Here is a 21,067-nt window from a genome sequence, read left to right on the forward strand (position 1 = left end):
AGCATAACTAGGTGAATACAGCATTTCGGGCAAGACCCGACATTGAATTACACAGTACTACATTGTATTACACCATATTAACCTAATGTAATAAAACCTAACCAAACCTTAACCTAAAGTAAACTCAACTTAACCTAACCATGGATAGAGAGTAGATAATAACACTAATTATATAGTTGTTCCCATTCAAGTCCCTTGAGCAGATTTTCTTCCTGAGGACAGGATTGCCTCCTCCATCGATAATTTAAGATCTCACGAGCACTGTGTCTACACCGACGGCTCAGTCCAATCTTCTACTGGACGGACTGCAGCAGCATGTAGGTTTTATAGAAATAATATTTGCACAAAGACTGTCAGTGTCAGGTTGAACAACTGGCTGACCTCCACACAAGCAGAACTAGCAGCATTACAACTAGCTACCAGTACATTAAAAAACATTGGAGGAGGAATAATATTTTGTGATTCAAAGTCTGCTCTTCAAGCAATCGAAAACTTCTGGAAGATCGACAGCAAGAGCCTCATACTACCAATTATAAATGATCTAATTGCTGCACAGAGTAAAGGGTCTCGAATCTCTTTTATATGGATACCTTCACACATAAATATAACCCATCATAATAAGACAGACATTGCAGCCAAATTAGCGTGCAACAAAGATGAAGTTGAATTAGATCTCGGTATCCCCATCTCTACTGTCAAAACTGTATTGGTTCAAACACTCAGGTCTTATAGGAAAGAACTTACTGACTCCCAACGACCTGAAAGTACTAGTATTAAAAGCTATGATTTGTTCAGATCTGAAACCTATATCTATGGGCAGCACAAAACGTCCACCAGACTGTGCGACACAGTGGTTACAAGGATCAGGTTGGGTCACCGTTACCTGTGGCAGGTGGCTACAGGTGACGGATCTCCCAATCCTGAGCACTCCAGGTGCAAACTCTGTGAGCAGGAACTGCGGCATGATCTCCCACACTACATCACCGAATGCCCAGTTATTAGACCTTTCAGACCAGTTGGCATGAGGTACCTAGAGCTTTGCAATTACTTTATTCTCTCTCGTATTTTTGAGGATATCCTCATATTGCACCCAAAATTTGCCGGTGCTGGCTACCAAACATATGGCCCTGTATGACTAACCATCATGCGAGATGGGGGCTTTTATTACCACTGCTACCCTATTCACTCTTGTGTTGATGATATCCTCAAAATGCATCGGGAGTCTGCCAGTGCAGACTGCCTATCACATGCCTCTGTATGACTAACCATCCTGTGTGATGGGGATTTTTTAGCATCACGTAGTTAGCTTTTTTGACACTGTACTCCACTTCATATAGTCTAGGGTAGCTGCACAAATGCAGATGTACCTCATGTATTAATAATAAAAAAAAAAAGAGCAGGACATGGTTTTAACTCAAATGAAAACACAACTCAAAACGTCATCAGAATGCTTAAAACTTGTTATGGATTGGAGTGTATTTTTAGTCAAATTAATTGTAAAGTTACTATAATGATTTTTTTTTTATAGTAAACTAACTTCGGCTTCTAGCTTAAATGAGGGCGCGCCTCACTTGTTTGTGCCAGCTGACGTTTGTTTACGCAGCGTGAACCTGGCGGTGGGTTGTTCTCCTGAGATGCTCTGTTGCAGGTCAAGTATGTTGGGAAGACGTCATGTCAAGTGTGTTGGGAAGGCGTCTTTACAGCAGCTCTAGGGCCCAGCCACAGGGATGACAATAATGCCAACCTGTTCTTGCCTACTGAACTTCCTATGTTATTAGCTACAGTTCTGTCACTGTTGAGTCGCAGTGAAGGATTATAGGGTCGTGTAACCCTAGTGATTGCTTCATTTATTTGGTTATACTGACGTGATTGAGGGGGTTTGTATCACGTAAGTTTCAAATATTATTTAACATGTACATTTTGTCTTCACCCCCCCCCATGGACAGTTTGAGACGGGCATGGTTACACACGGTGGTGTAATGGGTTGTTCAACGCTGCCACAAGTGGATGTGCTAATCAGGAGTGTGGCTGTTCTGTTCATCTTTAATTTGAAAAGCAGACTTTGTCAGAGTGTACCTCGTTGTATGAGAGTAATTGAACAATTGTTTGAACTGTAAACTATTGCAGTCTATAGATTGGATGTGTTATATTTAGACTCACGGGTCAGGGCACTTTTTACATAGAGAATAATAGAAGTTTTATGAGCTGGTCAGTAAATTTGTTTTGTCGAGCTTGTTTCCAAATAGTGCAGCACCCCATTGGTGCCTGTAACTAAGGTTTTGGAATTTTTGCTCTACCTCTGCACATCTATCATGGTGTCAATACACATCACCATGCATGGTTTACCATGCCAGTAACTGGAAGCTTGTTAGGCATCCCTACTTTTTTTTGTTTTTTTAATACTTTTGCTGCACTGATAATGGCAGCTCACAAAATGACTTGATACATTCAAAACACAAGCCCTTTACAAAATATAAACACAAGACAAAAACTGGTTTTTCTTTATCTAGCCCAAGGGCAAAATACTCGGTGACAGCTTCGCGAACACCCTCGAACACTACTTTTCTGTAACATATTTTTCAAGTGGATGAAAGGGGATACTGATGTTAAATATATCAACAAAACATAGAACACAAAACCATGGATATAAATTAGATAAGTTTAGATTTAGGAAAGGCTTGGGTAGATACTGGTTTGGAAACAGGGTTGTTAATATAACAAATTACAGTGTAACATAAGACATTGGAGCTTCATGCAGATTGTTTCAGTCATTGGTTAGACATTTATATGGCTGAGGGTGGATATAAATAGAAGCTGCCTCGTATGCTCTTGTATTTTATTCAAATACAGTATATATATATATATATATATATATATATATATATATATATATATATATATATATATATATATATATATATATATATATATATATATATATATATATATATATATATATATATATATATATATATATATATATATATATATATATATATATATATATATATATATATATATATATATATATATATATATATATATATATATATATATATATATATATATATATATATATATATATATATATATATATATATATATATATATATATATATTTATTATATAAAACACGATCTTTTATATATAGGTATTAACATAGCAGAAGGGTCCAGCATTCACGATGGGGAGTAAATTAAAGCCGGGTGGAGTCCGGCGACACCTGAAGGAAAAAGTTGTACAAATGTACGAAGATTTATTCCATGGCACAGACCCCTGCATCAACAACCCTCGATTTTGGGAGGATCTCTTTTTACTTAAGGTAAAGTAATCTAATCGTACAATTCAAAATAAAGGAATTTTTTTCGTAAATTGTTTAAATCAAAAGTTTCAGCATGAACTTTAATATACAATATTTCAGTACAGTTTGCCATATTATTGTTGGCAGAAAGAGGTTCTGGAAACATTTGTATGTTGACATTGTTTACATTAGGCTTAGCCCAACCAGTATGATAGGATTCTTCCCCAGCCATTTTTAACACAGGTGCCATCACTTTTACCTGAATTTACCTGAGGGGGGCCAGCATTTATTTAGTGGCCATAACAGGGACAGGAAGCTCGTAGCTTGTCAAAGGTCCCCCATTTTTCCTGTGTACTGAATGCAGCACTGATGAAGCTAATTTATGCTTCACACTCTACTAGTCTTAGCCACTGCACTAAAAAAAAAAAAAAAAAAAAAAGTCTCAAAGGATTTTCACCTAAATTGACACCCGGGTAGGGCCAGACATTTAGGCATGTTTCCTTACACCTGATAACTCTGTTCACATTGCTGTAGATAGGTACCTGACAGCTAGTCGAACGTTACAGGTCTCATCCTGGAAGATGGTCATTCTTTGGCTAGGGGAACCTCGATAATGGTAAACTGATTTAATAAATTTACAATACAACTAATGTACTGTACTGTATAAGAATTTTCAGGTGTACATTATTAACTTTAAAATTGAAATATTTTGTCATAGAATAAACAAACTAAAACTTAACTTTAGTTCACTGACAAATATTTTAATATTAACTGGTAGAAAGTCATAGATTGGCACTGGTACTACTTCATACACAAGAATAGTAAAAATGTTGAAAAACTATTTGCTGAAAATTGCTGCAGTATATGAAGTCAATCTGGGTTTTCAGGTCAAATGTGAATTCTAGAGATTATCCGATTAGAAAGAAATTTGTGTGCTCAGTTTTGAGGGATTTGTAATAAAGAGGTTCGTAGTTTGGAGGTTGCTGTGTATGTTGCATTATCGTATTTCGTGATGATTTTCTCATGAGTACACAGTAGTTATTAATGTAGAATATTTTGTTTAATATGTTGACAAAATTGCTGTAGAATTGTACTGTGTTATTTTGTTAATGTATCAAAATGACTTGTAATCATTAAGCATTTAATGTTTTGATTTAGTCAGGTGTAAGCAAAAATTGCCTTGCAGGTTTTGAACTGATTGCACCAAATTTTTGGTGTAGTCGAGGAAACTCAAAGTTGTTAAAAAAAAATGTTTGTGAAACATGGAAGCCAAAGGTAAATTAAAGATTTTGTAATTTCATGCATATTAATGTATGGATTTGAGGGTTCTTCAGTCTATGTGCCTTGTGTATCCAATCATGTATAAATAAATTACTATATGTAAATCTTTTCCTTCAAATGCTAATGTATTATTTCTTTGTACAACAGCCAAAAATGTCCGCATTAGAAGGTGAAATCAGCAGATGTACATCTGACCAGCTACTGGGACTGAAGGAAAATATCAACATGCTCTTTGCCAAGTGTGTCCAGGTGCTGGCACACGAACACCACATACGTGTAATCAATGCACTTCTGGTTAGTTTTAAGATTTCTTCTTTAAATAAACAAAGTTCTTAGGTAAAATTGTCATTTTTATTTAACCATTTTTTCTTGAAATGTCTTTAAATGAAGCTCTTTTATTTCATAAGTTTTTTTGTTACAGTATACTGTAATGTACTGTATTTCGGTTAAGACCTCGGGTCAGGTACACTGGGTTCCCAGTAATTTTTATCAATTTATCAGTCATGCCTTATATTCTTTATCCATTTTCCAGCTCTCCTTTTCTTTAAAAAATTTCTCTATCCTGTACAGTCTTGCACACTGCATAGCTGTCCCCATTATTTGTGTATAACCCTGATTTGGCATCAGAAGATGCTTTGGAAACCCTAGAGGATTCATTGTATCCCCAGGTTACATTACTTTTAGCATTTCATGGCCTAGTGGTTTAAGGTGTGTGCTTGGGAATGCCCAGTGTGCAGGTTCAAATCCCCCTCATTGCTCCAAACAATTTGTTTGATACATCACGTTAATATTTCTTTGTGCATTTGAAGAGAAGCATTGGGGGTAGAACTCTCTTTACCCCAGCCAGAGTGTATGCGGGTAATGTGTAAAACCCTGAGTTGGTATTAGAGGGTGTCTCGTGAACCCCAGAAAATTCAATTGAATTCCAGGTTATATTTCTTTTAACATATCATTGCCTAGTAGTTTAAGGCGTGTGCTTGGGAGTGCCCAGTGTGCAGGTTTGAATCTTCCTCATGGTTCCTATTGATTTTCTTATTATACACAATGTTAATGTGATTTCTTTGTGCAATATTACTTATGATATAAGTGACTATTCACTTATTATAAAATAGTTGGCAACTGGTAAATAACAAAACAGTATTAGGAATTGGTAAATTTGCTGAATTGGTTCCTGAAGAGATAAGTTTTCTTGTGCTAAAAAATTAAATAGGCAAAATTTGGCCATGAAAATGGAGTCTTTCCCCTTAAAATATACAATAAAAGTAGCCTACCAAGTACTTTAATGCTAAAAAGTTCAATATCAGTGTAACTGAAAAGTTATATACAGGTATTAGTCCCCTAATGAGTGGTTAGGATCAAAGGTACCTCTCCTCCTAACTGCATTTTACCAGAAATCAATGTATGATAATAACTGCACCTTAAGTGTTAAAGATACTGTGTTATTTTTTTTTCAAAAACTAATTTTGTAACACTATTTCTTCTCTCTCTCACCCACAGACTTTATGCAGTCTGGTCAGAGGATTATACAGAAAAATGCAGGGCGACTATGGCTTTGATTTTATTAATATTCTCATCGGCTTCGATGCTGCGGAGGAACAGATGCAGCTATTGCTAAACCACTGTTCAAATTTCCTTACAGGTTAGATTGCAAATAACAGTCTCTATCTAAAAAATACTCTAATCTATTGTTCTTGACATGTGGTTTTATTGTTTATCCTCTAAATGTGTAATTATTTAATCATTATCACACATTCACCTTATATAAAAGCATTCTTTGGACATCCTCTTCCATTCAGGTTTCCGGTACTGTATTTACATATCCACCTCTGTAGACACCCAATCTCTCACTTTTTTTTACTAGCATTTTTACCTTAACCTCCCTCATGACTCGATCCAAATAATATATATATTGTACTATATATATATTAACTAAGAGAAATGAGTACCCTGACACACAGCTAATTTGATATCAAACCAATAATTACATCATTAATGCACAAATGTACTACTGTACTTCCTGCATGAAAACTTCACAGTATTTAATAGAACTCTTCCTACTCCATGCATGGTCATTACTCTCCAGAGTCCTCAGTTGATATTGTCATATGTTTTTTCTAAGACCATAAAGGCCTTCTACACCTTATAATTATTTACACACACACCTTCTCCACAAGCTGTTTTGATGCAAATATCTGTACCTCACACCCTCTTGCATTACAGAACCCTCTTGACTACTTGACTAAATTAAACTAAGGAAAATATAATGAATTTAAATTGAACTGCACTAAAAGTTAGTGGCATTTGTGTATATATATCAAGCTCATCTGATGTTGATAATGATTGTTTGATTACGTTCATTGGTTTTATAGCAAGTATGTTTCTTTTCAGGTGAATACTGTGACAGCCTCAAATCTTTAAGTTTAAAGTTTCTGCTTGTACTGGCAACAGGAACAGACAACATTAGTCAAAATACTGTGCTCGAGTACCTCACGATTAATTGTAACTTTGATGCTGTTATTCAGGTAAGATATTGTGATGCTTTTAATGAGCTCCATTACTATCCCTCACTCATTTTTAAGTTAGAAACTTAGAAATAGAGGAATCCATTGAATGAATTCTTCAAACTTCCAATTCGTTCTAGGTTAGAAAACTGTACTAGTCAGTACATTTAGGCTTGTTATCTAGATTTATTGAATGTTTCATCTATACAAAAAATAGTTTTATATTATAATGTCTTTGAAAAAAATTTGCTGAACAAAAATCAGACCCCAGTTCATTTCAACGGAAGTATGAATATGCTGTAATTTATGCAGATATTTAAAAAAACAATTAAGATTTATTTTTGTTAAGGCTTCATATTTAGCTGTAACACTAAAGGGGAGGGGGAAGCATAATTGTAGCCTTCTCTTGTATGATATTCCAAGGTTATTCATTTATTGATGGATAATGTGCTTATTTGTGCCCCACTAAGGCTTCCAAATTCCTAACATTATTCACAATTTTTTTTTAAATGGCTTGCTTCATAAGTGAGACCTGTTTCCATTCACTCTTTTACTTTAAACAGTTACTATTAAAAATAAATTATACATATAAAAATATTTGAATGTGTTCTGATAGTATGTTAGGCCCAGGGAGCATTGGAACATAAGTCTCACTGTCATTATGGCTCTAAATAGATAATAATGTGATTCATTTTTAATTTTCAGCTGCTCAGTCATTCCAGTACACGAAACCAGCATGGGCCTGAGGCTGTCTTGTACCTTATGCTTATGGTAAACTATCGCAAACATGAGATGACTAACCCGTACACAGTTAATCTCTCTCTGCTGGATGATGAACTCGTCTTAAATGGTTACGGACAAGTAAGGTGTTGACGTTTCATTGTATTTTATGTAGAAAAAGAATTTGTTATACCTCTCCATGTACTCCAGTTGATGGGATTTGTCCACTGAAAATATTGGGTAAAGCTTTTGTGCCAAGATGGCAGTGTGGTGTTCATAAGTTCACTACTTGTATTCTCCTAAAATATTATTTCTTTGCAAAAAGTATAACCTGATTTAGAGTTGCCATTGCATGCCTTATGATATATTTATTACTGTACTCTCAATCTTTGTTGCTTGCTAATTTTTGAAGAATACTCATTTTGATTAAATCTGTCGTAAGTTCACTCTTGATAATTGTTCAGTTAGCTTTCCTGCCACTGCAATTTATCTAAAATGTACTTTATATTAAAAAATATTTACGAAGTGTCGGTGAAAAATAATGTAGGATGAAGAGAAGAGAGAGAGAGAGGGATAGAGAAGATTGTGAACTTCAGTTTATTTTTTATATTTTAACAGAAGATTAGTGTAAATGATAAAGAAACAAAATAATTGTTCTCCACAGAGGAGAACAATTATACAGGAAAATGCAGGGCAACTATGGCTTCGACTTTATTAATATTCTCATCGGCTTCGATGCTGCAGAGGAACAGATGCAGCTATTTCAGTGTAAATTTTGTTAAACAGGTCATCACAGCTTCTTTGGCAGACTTCAATCACAAGTACTCGGCGCACTTCATGGAGCCTCAGGGTTCGGGATGGTTTGCATCTCTCACCTCCATGGTTGGCTCTATGTTCTTGTCAGAGGAAATGGCTACGCGCAATGAGCACATAAAGTATGTAAAAGCATAATTGTTGGTACCTTGTATTCTTTTAATCTTCGTATTCTTTGTTGACTCTGGATGTGCTAATTGATAGTGGTCAACTTATGAAGGATGAGCTTATAATGCAAATATCAACCCAAGTCCACATGCCTAGAAGAACGTTTCCTAGTTATGTAACATTCAACCAGCTTTTCTAAGCTTCAAGATGGGCCCCTGGATCCAGTAAATGTTGGCAGTGGTTCGTAGCAGAATACATTGTTACCTCTTTGTGCCAAAAATTGGCACAAAGTATGTAAATAAAATTTTTAGCTGCACGGATATGTGCTTTGCAAGATTATTCACTTATATTCATTACAGTAATATTCATGCAATTTTCTAATGTATACTGTGTAGATTTTTTCTTGCGAAATGTTTTACTGATTAAAATTTTAGCATGTGATGTTACTCTTAAAATTGAATTACAAAAGTTGATTGGATATATATGTAATGGGCAGGGTTTTCTTTCAGAGCAAACGACTCATTTTTACTGGCCCTATATGAGGCTGTCCACCTCAACCGCAACTTCATCACTGCCCTTACGACAGCTACAGACCCATCCACGCCACCCTCCCCAGCCAACACACTTGATCGGGGTATTACGCCACCAATTCCAGATTCACCTGATGCACCCACCCCAGCGCCACCTGTTGAGATGGAAACCTCTGTACAACCAACAAATCTACTAGTTACTTTCTTAGAATACTGGTGAGGAATCTTCAGATGTTGAAATATGCCTTTGTCTCGTATTGAAGGAATAAGTTTTGTATAAAAAAAAGCGTGCACTTGACACTACCTTATTTCTTCTCAGCTAAGGCCTTTGGATGCTTCCATAGCCAAAAAATTGGTGTTTATTCCCTTAGTTGCTAATGTGGAGTTTGTCAGGACCACTCCTCCATTATCAGGCTTCTTAGGTGTCTCTGGACTACTGGAAATCACGATCAAAATCTGGCTCCCTCAAACAGGCAGTGGAAACAGGTTGAGAATCAAAGATCGACATTGTAACCAAAGTGAACCTCTCAGAAAATCAAAGGTGTAACTAGACAAATCACTGCTTTATTAGAAAAGTATGTAAAGAGAGAAAAAATAGGGCAATGAGTAAACTACCCTTGCTCTATCCAGGTCACTTACTAACCTGATATTGTCTTCTGATGTCTCTCCTGCTTGGGCCATTTTTCTGCTATTCAGCTAGGTGGTTTTGGTGTTCCTTGGGTTATTGGATCCACACTTAGATTATGCTTTTTATTACTTCATGATTGTGTTTATGCCAACTTCCATGCATGTCCTTTGTTTCCTAGTTTTACTCCAACTTTCATTTCAGTGTTTTCCTGGTGCCATCTAGCCATTCCAATTACTTAGCAGAGCTGTCTTAGGTTTTTGTACTGTCTTAATTGTGCTTGAGGGGTTTTAGCTTCATCTCTCTGGTCCTGTTTTTCTACTGTCAGTCTACTAGTGTACAGGTTCCTGAGTCTGTTGGACTCATCATATCTACATTTGAAACTTGATAGTCTGCCTCCACTACCACCTCACTTCTTAGTGCATTCCATTTGTCCATGGAATGCTCTACTGACACTGCATGTCAACTGAGGTTAGCTGGATACTCTTCAGTTTTTCTTTTTCTTTTTCTCCAGTCTGAATGTTGCTCTATCCTCTTGCATAACTGTCACATTTGTAGGTTTTTATAGGTTGTCTTCCAAGTGGTTGCTTCTGCGATGGTTCCTGGACCTAGTTGCACAGTGTTCTACTCCAATCCCATTCCCATCCCTCTGTACTCCCAGCAGCTCAATTCCAGGAACTTCACTGTTTATATTTGCAGCTCTGCTAGGTTTTTCACAGTTCGGATAATTTTGGGTCAGTTATACTTCTGTTTGTATGGGCAGGTGGTGGCTTAGTCTTCTTACTCCACACTCTCCAGGACCATCCTCTAGAATCCCACTAGAGCTCCTCTGCTTCTTCAGACTGTTCCTCAGATCCAAAGAAGCATTCTCTGGATTCTCAGACAAATAACTTGGGAGAGTACCTCAGCTCTCTGAGGTACTCTCTGAGGCTTGACTCTCGTCAAACCTGGCCCCAGGCCGGGCTCAGAGAGTAGAAGAACTCCCAAAACCCTCCCCAGGTATGCTCCAGCTCCCTGATAGTGTACACCAGCTCCTTGGGCAAGTTCCATGGTTCTCCAGGTGAGTTACTAATATTTTCAGGATACCCCTGGAATATGTTATCATATTCATCTTTAGTATAATCTAGTGTAATCCTGCAATTGACCTCTGAAAACTAACCAAATAGGTGAGCTGATGTAGGATTACACATACTCATTACACATCACAGCTGATAAACTCTCACTAACTATACTGACTCTGGCTGTGTCAGTATAGTTAGCATACTGATGTATGGTAATAAGATGTGTGTTAGCATCTTGGTCTAACAGACAGTTCCATTAAAATAAGGCTAGTTATGCTAACCCTCTTTTTTACAGTTCACCAAAGGGTTCCATTCTAGTGCAATACATTCTAAGCAAAGTTAGACTATATGGTACTGTGTGATGGCCTATCTTTATGCAGGTTGGCGTTCGATCCCCTAACAGCCCAAAGTAGTTGGGTATCAAGCACCATTCCCTCATTTCATCCTATCTGAAATCTGTATCCTCGTATTTCTTCCAAGTGCTGTATTGTCATACTGGCTTAATGCTATCTCTTGGTAATTATCTTGCCATATACAAGACATTTTATGTTAATGAATGAAATATATGAACAATTTATGATGGAAGATAAATTAATATACTGTACAGTAGTTTGAGAACAAGATTACAAAAATTAGGGGTTTAAAAAAGTAGATGCCAGATTTGAAGAGAAGGGTGTGTTAAACTTGGCAATACTCTATATTTATACATTATAAAATCTGCTTAATTTCACACTTGCAGCTCTATTGTAATGCAGGACACAAAAACAGAAGAAAGCCTCAACAATGTCAAATTGTGCTTTGTGATAATTACTTGCATAGCTGAGGACCAGTACTGCAACCTGCTGCTTCATGATGCCAACCTCGTCTTCACCGTGCCCTTACACAGACTTCCCATGAGACATCGCAAGGTGATACCAGAAAAAACGGCTCATGCTCGTCCTCTGGCCTGTGCCGTATTAGGTAATAGCAACATTTTGGTAATCTAACTTAGCTTACTTTGTTCATCTTGACTCGCATTAAAAATTGTAGTTAAAATCACTCGGCTTGATAGTGTAAGCACAAACAACAGCAAGGTCAAAATAGGGTGCAGATTAATAACAAGAATCATATGTACAATAGTATTACTGTACCCACCACCTTGATTCTTGAAGAATTAAATGGGTTTTCCTTGGGGTTTCAATTAGGCACTGTTACATGTTTACCCAATAGTAATTGGGGACCTGGATGTAAAACAATTATTGGGTTGTGTTTTGTGTAAAACACAGTGCTAAATAATCTTACCAGTTGCATCACTTGACCCCAGGCCTAAATTCTGACGTAGACAAATAAAATGTCTGGTTAGTATCCATTCATAACTAAGCAAGTGTCGACTTCAGTATTGACTAGTAATAAACAAATAGGACATAAGAGTGAAATGGAGTGCTTCTTTTTTGAGAAGCATCTCGACAAAATGAATTATTATTAAATTAAATCTTTGTGGGGGCATATTTGTGCACAAATGTAATATGTTAGTGTCTTGCCACAGATGTCATGGTGGAGTTCATGATGTCACACATGATGAAGAAGCTTCCTATTGAACTATTCCACCAAAATGTTAGCATCATTCACCGCTTGTTGTGCTACCAGAAGCGCAATTCAGTGCGACTACCTTACAACTGGAAAGATCTCTGGGCAGCTCTAATTGCTCTTGCAAAATTTCTGGTTACCAATGAAGCCTACTTAGCCAAAAAGATGAATATTTTTCAGCTTGCTCATCAGGTAAGCTATGCTTTTAACAAACTAGTAATAAAAATTGTAATGGTCTTAAACTCCAGTAGAAACTGGGTTCAACTTTATTCAAATCTTTTAGTGTAACACAGTGGATTAGGAGTGCTAAATGACTACCTACATCAGTCCAGAAATTTTAACCAATCTCATAATAAAAGAAATAAATTGCTTAGATGTCTGGATAATCAAGAAATTTCAATAGACTGGATTTGTGGTAGTGATATACTGTGCTGTAAGTATATAGAAAAAATCTACAATTTTATTGTCTGGGCTGGCCACAGATACAGGCACAAAACTAATAGGCCACTGGCCTTGCACAGGCCTGCCAAACACCAGGACCAGAATCTGGTGCATTTGTGTCTTATTTTACTGTATTCAAATAAATTCCCACTATTGCCCATATTGTATTTGTGCTCACCGATATCAAGTGTGCCTGGTGCTGCCTAGGCTGGCTCATATCAACCTGGGTTCCAAGCATCCACTCCTACCGTGTGAGTGTGCACCTCCGTATGGCTGAGACCTCTGATTAATGGAGGTGTATTCCCATTATTCATAGGCTCATCTGGTTAATAAGGATTATGTATCTGTCTGGGAAACAGGGAGATGGATTATGATGGTTTGACTATAGTAAAACAAATAGTAATTGATGTTACTTTCTGTAGGTGAAACACTAGATCGTAACAAATTACTGTATGTGGATGTATTTGACAGCTCAGTATGACCTCTTATAATGAATTAATTGATACTAATTGTATCAGTTAATTAATACAATAAGCAACCGTGAATGTTAATGGGATCACCTTCGACTGAGTTTCCAGTAATCAGTATCTAATCAACCATGTGCATTTTATGACAAATCTAGTAGTACTGCTTTTGAAAGATATATTGCAGCTCTGCTAGGTTTTTCACAGTTAAGATAATTTTGGGTCAGTTATACTTCTGTTTGTATATTTGTACATGAATAGATGTCATTTTGAAGACTGTTTTTATTCTCACTGAGCACTGCCACAAGAAAAACTCATTTCACCTAAACTGTTGATATTAAGTGGAATAATGAGTTGCCAAGATAACGGGGTATGGGTATCTTCTACCCACAGTATCTCTCTGAAGCTAACGTGTAAGCCATTAGTCAGAGCGATGTCCCCCAACCGAAAGATGGTAGTCTATGTAAACAACATAGGCCCAAGTCCAAATCAGGAATGCTACTTTCGTCTCAAACTAATCTAGTAACTAAAGTTCTAAATCTATAAAGGAATAGATTATTTATTTTTATATTGATTAAATTAATAAATATTGCACTCTAAAAATGGTTCTCAAGTTTATTTCTTTTACTTGTTTCAGGTAATGAATATTTTCAACTTGTTTATCACATACGGAGACACATTCCTCTCGACGCCTTCCAGTTACGATGAACTGTATTATGAAATAATGCGAATGCATCAGGTAAAACATTTTTGCTGTTATTTTCTTTATCTTACTTTTTTACAGTAAATTAATATAACTGAGAATTATTATAATTTTTTGATTTGTACATTCGTGTTATTAATTCTCCATGAAAAATTAAATGCCATAAAAGTTGTATATTTTCCAGGTATTTGAAAACATGTATTCAATGAGTCTTCGTTACTCTCGGACAGATGGAGATTACAAAGAAAGTGCACAAAGGCTTACAAACTGTCTTGGAAATGTGAGGTAAGCATAGATTGCTTAAGAGTGCAGGCATGCTTCATTGTTTCATTTACTCTTTTCATACGGTAATTGCATTATTTATAAAATTGCACAGATTTTGACATAGTCTTTAAATACTTTGTTCTTCATATTATGAGTAATTTGATATTTTAGTGCAGTAAAGCAGTATGAGACAGAGGGAGGGAATAATCGGACTTCTCTTCTTCTCCCCATAAGAGGCATAATTGGTACCTGCCCAGTGTACCAGAAAGCATAGGCAAGCGTGCACAACCTTTTGGAATGTAAGACAAATATGAGGAACACAATAACCTGGACATGATGGAAACTTAAAGGAAGGGAAAATTAAACACATTAGTTTCACAGAATGTTTAAACAAAAGAATAATGAGAAATAGAATTATTAGATTATGACGGTGTAACCGAGAGAAATAGAGAGGGGGGGAGGGAATTTGCTTATTATAAATGAAAATTTTTACTGTATTGTCAGTGAATGATTGTCATGGTTTAAGGGGCCTGTTTGTGAAATTCAGTCACTAAAGTGAAGGTGGCTGTTGTGATTGCTTATGAATTTATGTATTTAAAATGTAGAGTTTAGGCATAAGGATGTCCATTCACTAGTGTATTAAACAAGTTGACGGCACCGAAGGGAGTTGAGCTCTGCTAAATGTTCTCAGTTACAGTGCTTGGCCAAGGGCATGTAACCTAACCTATCAAACCAACTAACTAAATTGGTATTGAAAAATCAATTAGGCATGGTCAGCACTTCAACAGATAATAATTATGTGCTGAGTTTTAGTTTTAGCACTGTTGAATGCAGGTACAACAATCCTTGGTTGTACAGAATTCCTTGGGAAACAGGAGGGTTTTGGTCACTTAATGACTCAAGAACAGATGAAGTGTGTGGCCTTTCAACAGACCTTTAAAACATTTCATACTCTTCCTTTGAATGATTTTAAAGTCCACATTTAAATTATCACACAAAACTATTTTATTTCATTCATTGCATGATTTTTGCAACAGTATCTTTTTTCCATAGATATTTTGTGCAGAATAAATTTTATCATAAGTTTTCTTCCTCTGTAGATCCATCATCAACCATTTCTCTCCAAAGCTAGACAAGTGGAGCCAAGAACATGGCATCTCAACTCTCACTGAAGAACAGGTTAGTCAGTGATGCTATCACAGGAAAAATGGGCCTTTTTAACTTGTCAAAATAAAAATGTATTCACTTCATTCCCCATAATTAGTAATCACCAGTTATTGCACTTCTACTAGTGGTCAAATAGTACAGTATTATCTTATGTAAATTATTTATAAATTAGTTACATCATGCTAGGTCATTATTAATGAAATACAATAATTCTGTATGAATTGGAATTCCACCTCGGCCTGATTATCCAAGGTGCTTGGTTTCCAACCTGTCCTCTTAAAAAGAACGTCGCTTTTGGCCGTTTACCCGTATGGCCGAATTTGGACGTAATTTGAAAATGGAAAAAAAAATGAAAATAAATTTTGGATTTTTTTTTCAACAACAGCAAGTTAAGGGTCCTCTGATAGGTTAGGTGGGCAGGAAATTCTCATAAAGTTTCAAAACGATATGAAAAACGATAATTTAAAGTGTCCTCTTATAACCTCTGCGCGTGCGCCGGACGACTCAAATAGAAAACGGAACAGAACGTCACTTTTGTGAGTCGATTTCATTTCAAATTACGTCCAAATTTGGCCATAGTGCGCATACGAGCCAAAAGTGACGTTCTTTTTAAGAGGACGGGTTGTGGTTTCTGAGATTCTCTATGTATTAATCTTGGTGTTTCAAACAGCAGTGTAAACTGTGTTTAATAGTATAGGTTCATTTGCAGTATGTTTATATCAATGTTCTTATTTATATTACATTATGTATGTGTGAAGATACTGCACATGTAAATTTATAGCCTGTATATGAACACGCACTTCACATCCGCACACAATAAATATAAAAAAAATTTAAGTTGCGCGCAGCTGATTTGGTTGATCGTTGTTTATAATAAAGTAATTAAAATTTGATTTACTATACTTGTACTGTAATTTATAAAAAGGAATTTTGCCATTCAGTATAATACCAGTTTAAGTCAAATTCAGGAAAATGATCTTGTATGCCTATAATGAGGTTATGCGTTGCAGGTTCTAGAGGTTGTGCGCAACAACTACGACAGCCTTACGCTCAAGCTCCATGACAGCCTTGACCAGTATGAAAAGTATGCTGAGAAGCCACAGCATGCAAACTTCTTTGCTAATATGGTTAGTAAATGTTTTATGTGCATTTTTTGTAAGGAAAATTTAAAACTAAAGTTATGATTTAATTGTTAAAAGCTTTGACTGCTGCTTATATTTGAAAAAAATTACAGAATTAGGATATTTCTAATGATTACTTATTACTTTACATGGTAAACTTTTTAAAATAAAATGTTTTAGCAACTCAAAGTATGAGCTCCTGATAATTATGACTTGGTAGAAAGAATTATCTTCTCAAAGTGTTCACCAGAGTTTCCTACCAGGGTGTCAAAGATGTTTCCTCCTGATCCAAAAATGTCAAAGTTCAATATGATGCCCTACATAATCATTTAAAAGATGTTCCAGACCCCTTATTCTCACAAATATTCTCATTGACTAAACACCATTATACAGCATAGATAAAATGTTCAGTACTGTACTGTACAGTTGGCTCACTGATTTGTGGGGTTATGTTGCAATACATTTGATTGTTAGAGTGATCTACGTAGGGGGTTTCAAGCTGTGCCACTTCATTACTCCCTACCACGAAAACCTCCTGGCCCCAGAACAGATGAGTGTTTAGGCAGGATAGAAGCCATCATCTGCACAGCAGGCATCTTGCCAAACTGTCCCTGCCATCTCATACTGATGCTATGAAGACATTGAAGAATGACTGACAAAAAGTAGATTTAATCACCTAGACCTAGACCTTTCAAACACTAATTGGCAATATCAAAGGATTGTCCATTAGTGTTCAAGTTAGTTTTCAGTTGTCCCATTCAGCTGGTACGTCTGACCACCACCAGATGGAAGTGTGACATAACACCTTGTATGGAAATTGATCTCTTGGGATGGCCAATCTCTCATCAATCTAAAGCCCTTTTTATTCTTGAAGAGTAAGTTAGTCTCTATCATTCATGACAGATCACCTGAAATAATAATACTTGGTAAACCTGGAACCTTCCTGCAAGGACAGCAGCGAGTTTGTGTAATTGAACCGCCAGGAAGCCAACCCTTTAATGGATACCTCAGCACCAAAAACAAATTAAAAGAAAAATGATCATAGCCATTTATGTAAACCTAACATAGAGCAAGACTAGGTGTTGACTCCCTTACCACATGGAAGGGAAGACTATAAATAAGTAGCCTGTTAGCACCCAACATTGTTGTCATCCAGCCAGCCACACATATGTTTTGTAGCAGTCACTTGTGTCACAGAAGCCCATTCTCTGTCTACCACTAATGGCAGTAGCAACCTCAAGCGTCCCATCATAGCTATGGCTTCATGAACCACTCCTTTGCCTGCACATACATGGCAAAGGAGTGTTATTTTGTATATTATATCCTGGGGGTTTACCAGGCTGTGCTGGCTCTGTCTCCTACTAGTCTTGTTTACACAAGATCTTAAGGCATATTTTAGCACATGCCCCCAAACTAGTCCTCCAATGAGGTGGAGGGATCAAGGCCTTCTTGTCGATATGCAATACTTATATAATATGTATTATTTAACATTTCCCCAGGAAGATCTGTTTGCATCCATGTGGAACCATCGGTGTCCTTTCATAGTCATGGTACATTTATAATGGATGCACTGCATCTTGACAGGAATTGGTGGAAAACTATTTATATTTCCTCCAATCAAATTTTTTGGGGCAAAAGCTTGAGATTTTTGTGTGCAGACTGATTTTTCCGGCTCCACTTGGGCTGGTTTCCATCCAGCTCTCTAGACCCAACCCGGTTCTTCTCTCTGCCCTGCTTCTAACATAGATCATCAAATGATGCTATTAGACTCTTCCAGACTTTTAACTAATCTGTACATATAGAATTTCTAGGATGGTTTTACTTTGTTCTAAATCAGTGATTCAATTTTAGTATCCTTGGACCTGTTGTCATAACAGTGTGAGGAGACCTGGCACCCAGACTCTCCCTTATCTTATCTCTGTACAAACAAGCAACTCATGACTAATATTGTATCTTCGTACAGGCTGCTCTTGCTGAGCAACTTCAATTTGACTTCACCTCCATTCACAAACATTCAATTATTCTGTTCCCCCCACCTGCTTTCACTCATCTTTTTCCATATATACAAGAAATGTTTTAAGTCCCACTGCTTGGCCTTGGTGCTAAATGTTTTTCATGACTAACAAATGGTATAACTATTGTTCAAAACTACTACTTTCACAGTTTTTCTCTACCATTTCAGGTACGAAGCATTCTCAGTGACACTAGACAAAGCATAGATTTCAGTGCTTTTGAAAACTTGACCATACTACAGGAACTGAGCAACTCAACGTGAGGCTAAGTGTAAGGCGGTGTCATGGGGAGTGACACAGCAGATGACTTAAGTACTTTCAGATTTGTTGGAAAGTAGTATTTTTGTCCTCCAGTTACCAGGTTTAATTCTTGAAATACCTACAGAATTAAAACTAAAAAATGGGATGTTTAAATTATATCTTATTTGAAAGCTGCTCAAGCAATAGTTGAAGAATGGTATTGAAATGATGTAGTGAAGTAACTTATTTAAACTGTATAATACTGCTTAATGTGTAAATATAATGTATTTTCAATCAATTACAGTAGCTACTAATTGCCAATACATGTATTCTTACCTTCAGGTAGTGTAGTATAACTTTAGGTGTTTTCATATATAAAGTATTTTGTAATCAAGATATTTAACATACCGAAGATTTTTAGGCATTATTGTTATTCTTTATTAGGCACTTGACAATAGAGATGAGTATGTGTGTTAATTAATGTTGCACGTAGCAGTAGAGCATTTTAATGGCTACAATCAAACCTGTCATTATCAGTGTGTTTTGTTCTATGCATTTCAACTTCAATTTATTTGTAAAATTATTGTGATTTGAAGATTATTACAGTATCTTTTTGATAAACAGGTAGAGTAGTCGCTTTGTAATTCTTGACTTGTAAATATTTATGTATTATATTTTGATCAAAACTTGATGTAATTCAACAACATTAAATTTTAATAACTATTTTTAGTTAAAAATTAGATTGAGCCATGTATTTACCCTTTAATATATACAACACAGAACATCTGCCATTATATTGACATTAATTCAGTATTGAATAATTTGATAAACCTTAGTTTATTAACATATGGTTATCAGTTTCTCATTTCAGAGCCTGGTAACTACTGCTAAACATAAATTGCCTCAAGATTTTTTTTTATGTATGTAAGATATTTGCATGTACAGTGGAACCTCGGTACTCGTAGTCAGTTTCTCAGAAAAATTTGATTCGGTACTCATTATTTGCCTCGGTGTTTGGAATTCGTTTGTACAGGTCCACCAAGCACATGGTAACTCGGCGAGGGGCTCCTCAGTTTACCAGTGTCCTGCCGAGGTGACGACTGTGCTTGAATTCTTTGTGAAGAATTTCATTGTTTTTCTGCTTTTTTTTTTGTTTTCTGAACAGTGAAGTTCTTATTACATATCACGCCATGGGTCCCAAGATGGATGGGGAGGGAACTGGATGGATGGTGGGGGTACTGGATGGATGGATGGTGGGGAAACTGGATGGATGGATGGTGGGGAAACTGGATGGATGGGTGGTGGGGAAACTGGATGGATGGATGGTGGGGAAACTGGATGGATGGGTGGTGGGGAAACTGGATGAATGGATGGTGGGGGAACTGGATGGATGGATGGTGGGGAACTGGATGGATGGATGGTGGGATTAACCTCCAACCCCCACACCATACCCTCTCCACTACCCCCATACCGCCACTGTACCCTCCCCGCTACCTTCATCCCCCACACTCCAGCTTCATCCCCTCATCCCTCCAGTTTGGGACCAAAGAGCCAAAGCTCAACCCCCACAAGCACAAATAGGTGAGTACACTGCACCCTCCCCCCCTACCTTCATCCCCCCCCCCCCCAACTGTACCCTCCCAGCCACATCTGGACGATATTAATACGGTAGACTTCCCTTGCCATCAGGAGGCAGACTGCCTGACATTAAACACTTGTTTACTGACTGTGAAAGCCTGATTGAATGTAAATGGCTGAATGACTGCAAATGCCTGACTGGTTGGTAACTGGTAAAGGCCTAATTGGTTGCTACCACAACTGTGAATGCTTGACTGCCTGTGACTGGTCTTGACTGTGAATGCTTGACTGACTTGTGACTAAGTGACTGGTTCTGACAGCCTGCCACATAACAGGCAGAGAAATTCTGAAAGGAAAATCTGGAACCAGTGATGCAGACATGAGAGCGTTTAAAGGGAGCAGGGAATGGTCTCGCCTCCCTCCTCCCTGTCTCCCATATGCCAACAAGAGTCTTCAGTAAAGGTAAAGTGCAGATAAATGTTCACTTTTTATTTATGGTTTATATTTATACCTGATTGTTTTGTGTATGAAAATATGAGTAGTATTCTGTATAAAATGTTTTTTTAAGTTA

General features: G+C 36.8%; 1 protein-coding gene across 6 annotated transcripts; it reads left to right on the plus strand.

Moving 5' to 3' along the window:
* Window positions 1-1,556: 1,556 nt before the first annotated feature.
* Window positions 1,557-19,660, plus strand: LOC123758742 (armadillo-like helical domain-containing protein 3). 6 transcript variants are annotated; one of them, XM_045743378.2, is made up of 15 exons: window positions 1,557-1,616; window positions 3,152-3,322; window positions 4,730-4,876; window positions 6,080-6,221; window positions 6,971-7,104; window positions 7,789-7,944; window positions 8,590-8,738; window positions 9,234-9,470; window positions 11,680-11,900; window positions 12,466-12,698; window positions 14,049-14,150; window positions 14,299-14,399; window positions 15,479-15,557; window positions 16,556-16,672; window positions 18,849-19,660. In XM_045743378.2, exons 2-15 carry the CDS (start codon window positions 3,185-3,187, stop codon window positions 18,939-18,941), a joined length of 2,049 nt encoding a protein of 682 aa, XP_045599334.2. In that variant the 5' UTR covers window positions 1,557-1,616; window positions 3,152-3,184; the 3' UTR covers window positions 18,942-19,660. The 6 variants fall into 6 exon arrangements, with proteins under 6 accessions (XP_045599334.2, XP_045599328.2, XP_045599331.2 ...); XM_045743372.2 differs by having other exon boundaries at window positions 1,561-1,653; XM_045743375.2 differs by having other exon boundaries at window positions 1,582-1,648.
* The last annotated feature ends 1,407 nt before the right edge of the window (window positions 19,661-21,067 follow it).

This window comes from Procambarus clarkii, chromosome 31, assembly GCF_040958095.1.
Source record: "Procambarus clarkii isolate CNS0578487 chromosome 31, FALCON_Pclarkii_2.0, whole genome shotgun sequence".
Classification (NCBI taxonomy): domain Eukaryota; kingdom Metazoa; phylum Arthropoda; class Malacostraca; order Decapoda; family Cambaridae; genus Procambarus; species Procambarus clarkii.

What these genes read in the sequence shown, in the direction of transcription:
- LOC123758742 (XM_045743378.2), top strand. Translation starts at nt 3,185, where the DNA reads ATGGGGAGTAAATTAAAGCCGGGTGGAGTCCGGCGACACCTGAAGGAA. An exon ending in AGGATCTCTTTTTACTTAAG is followed by an intron (nt 3,323 to 4,729) that starts GTAAAGTAATCT and finishes TTTGTACAACAG; the next exon opens with CCAAAAATGTCCGCATTAGA. An exon ending in ACTTTGATGCTGTTATTCAG is followed by an intron (nt 7,105 to 7,788) that starts GTAAGATATTGT and finishes TTTAATTTTCAG; the next exon opens with CTGCTCAGTCATTCCAGTAC.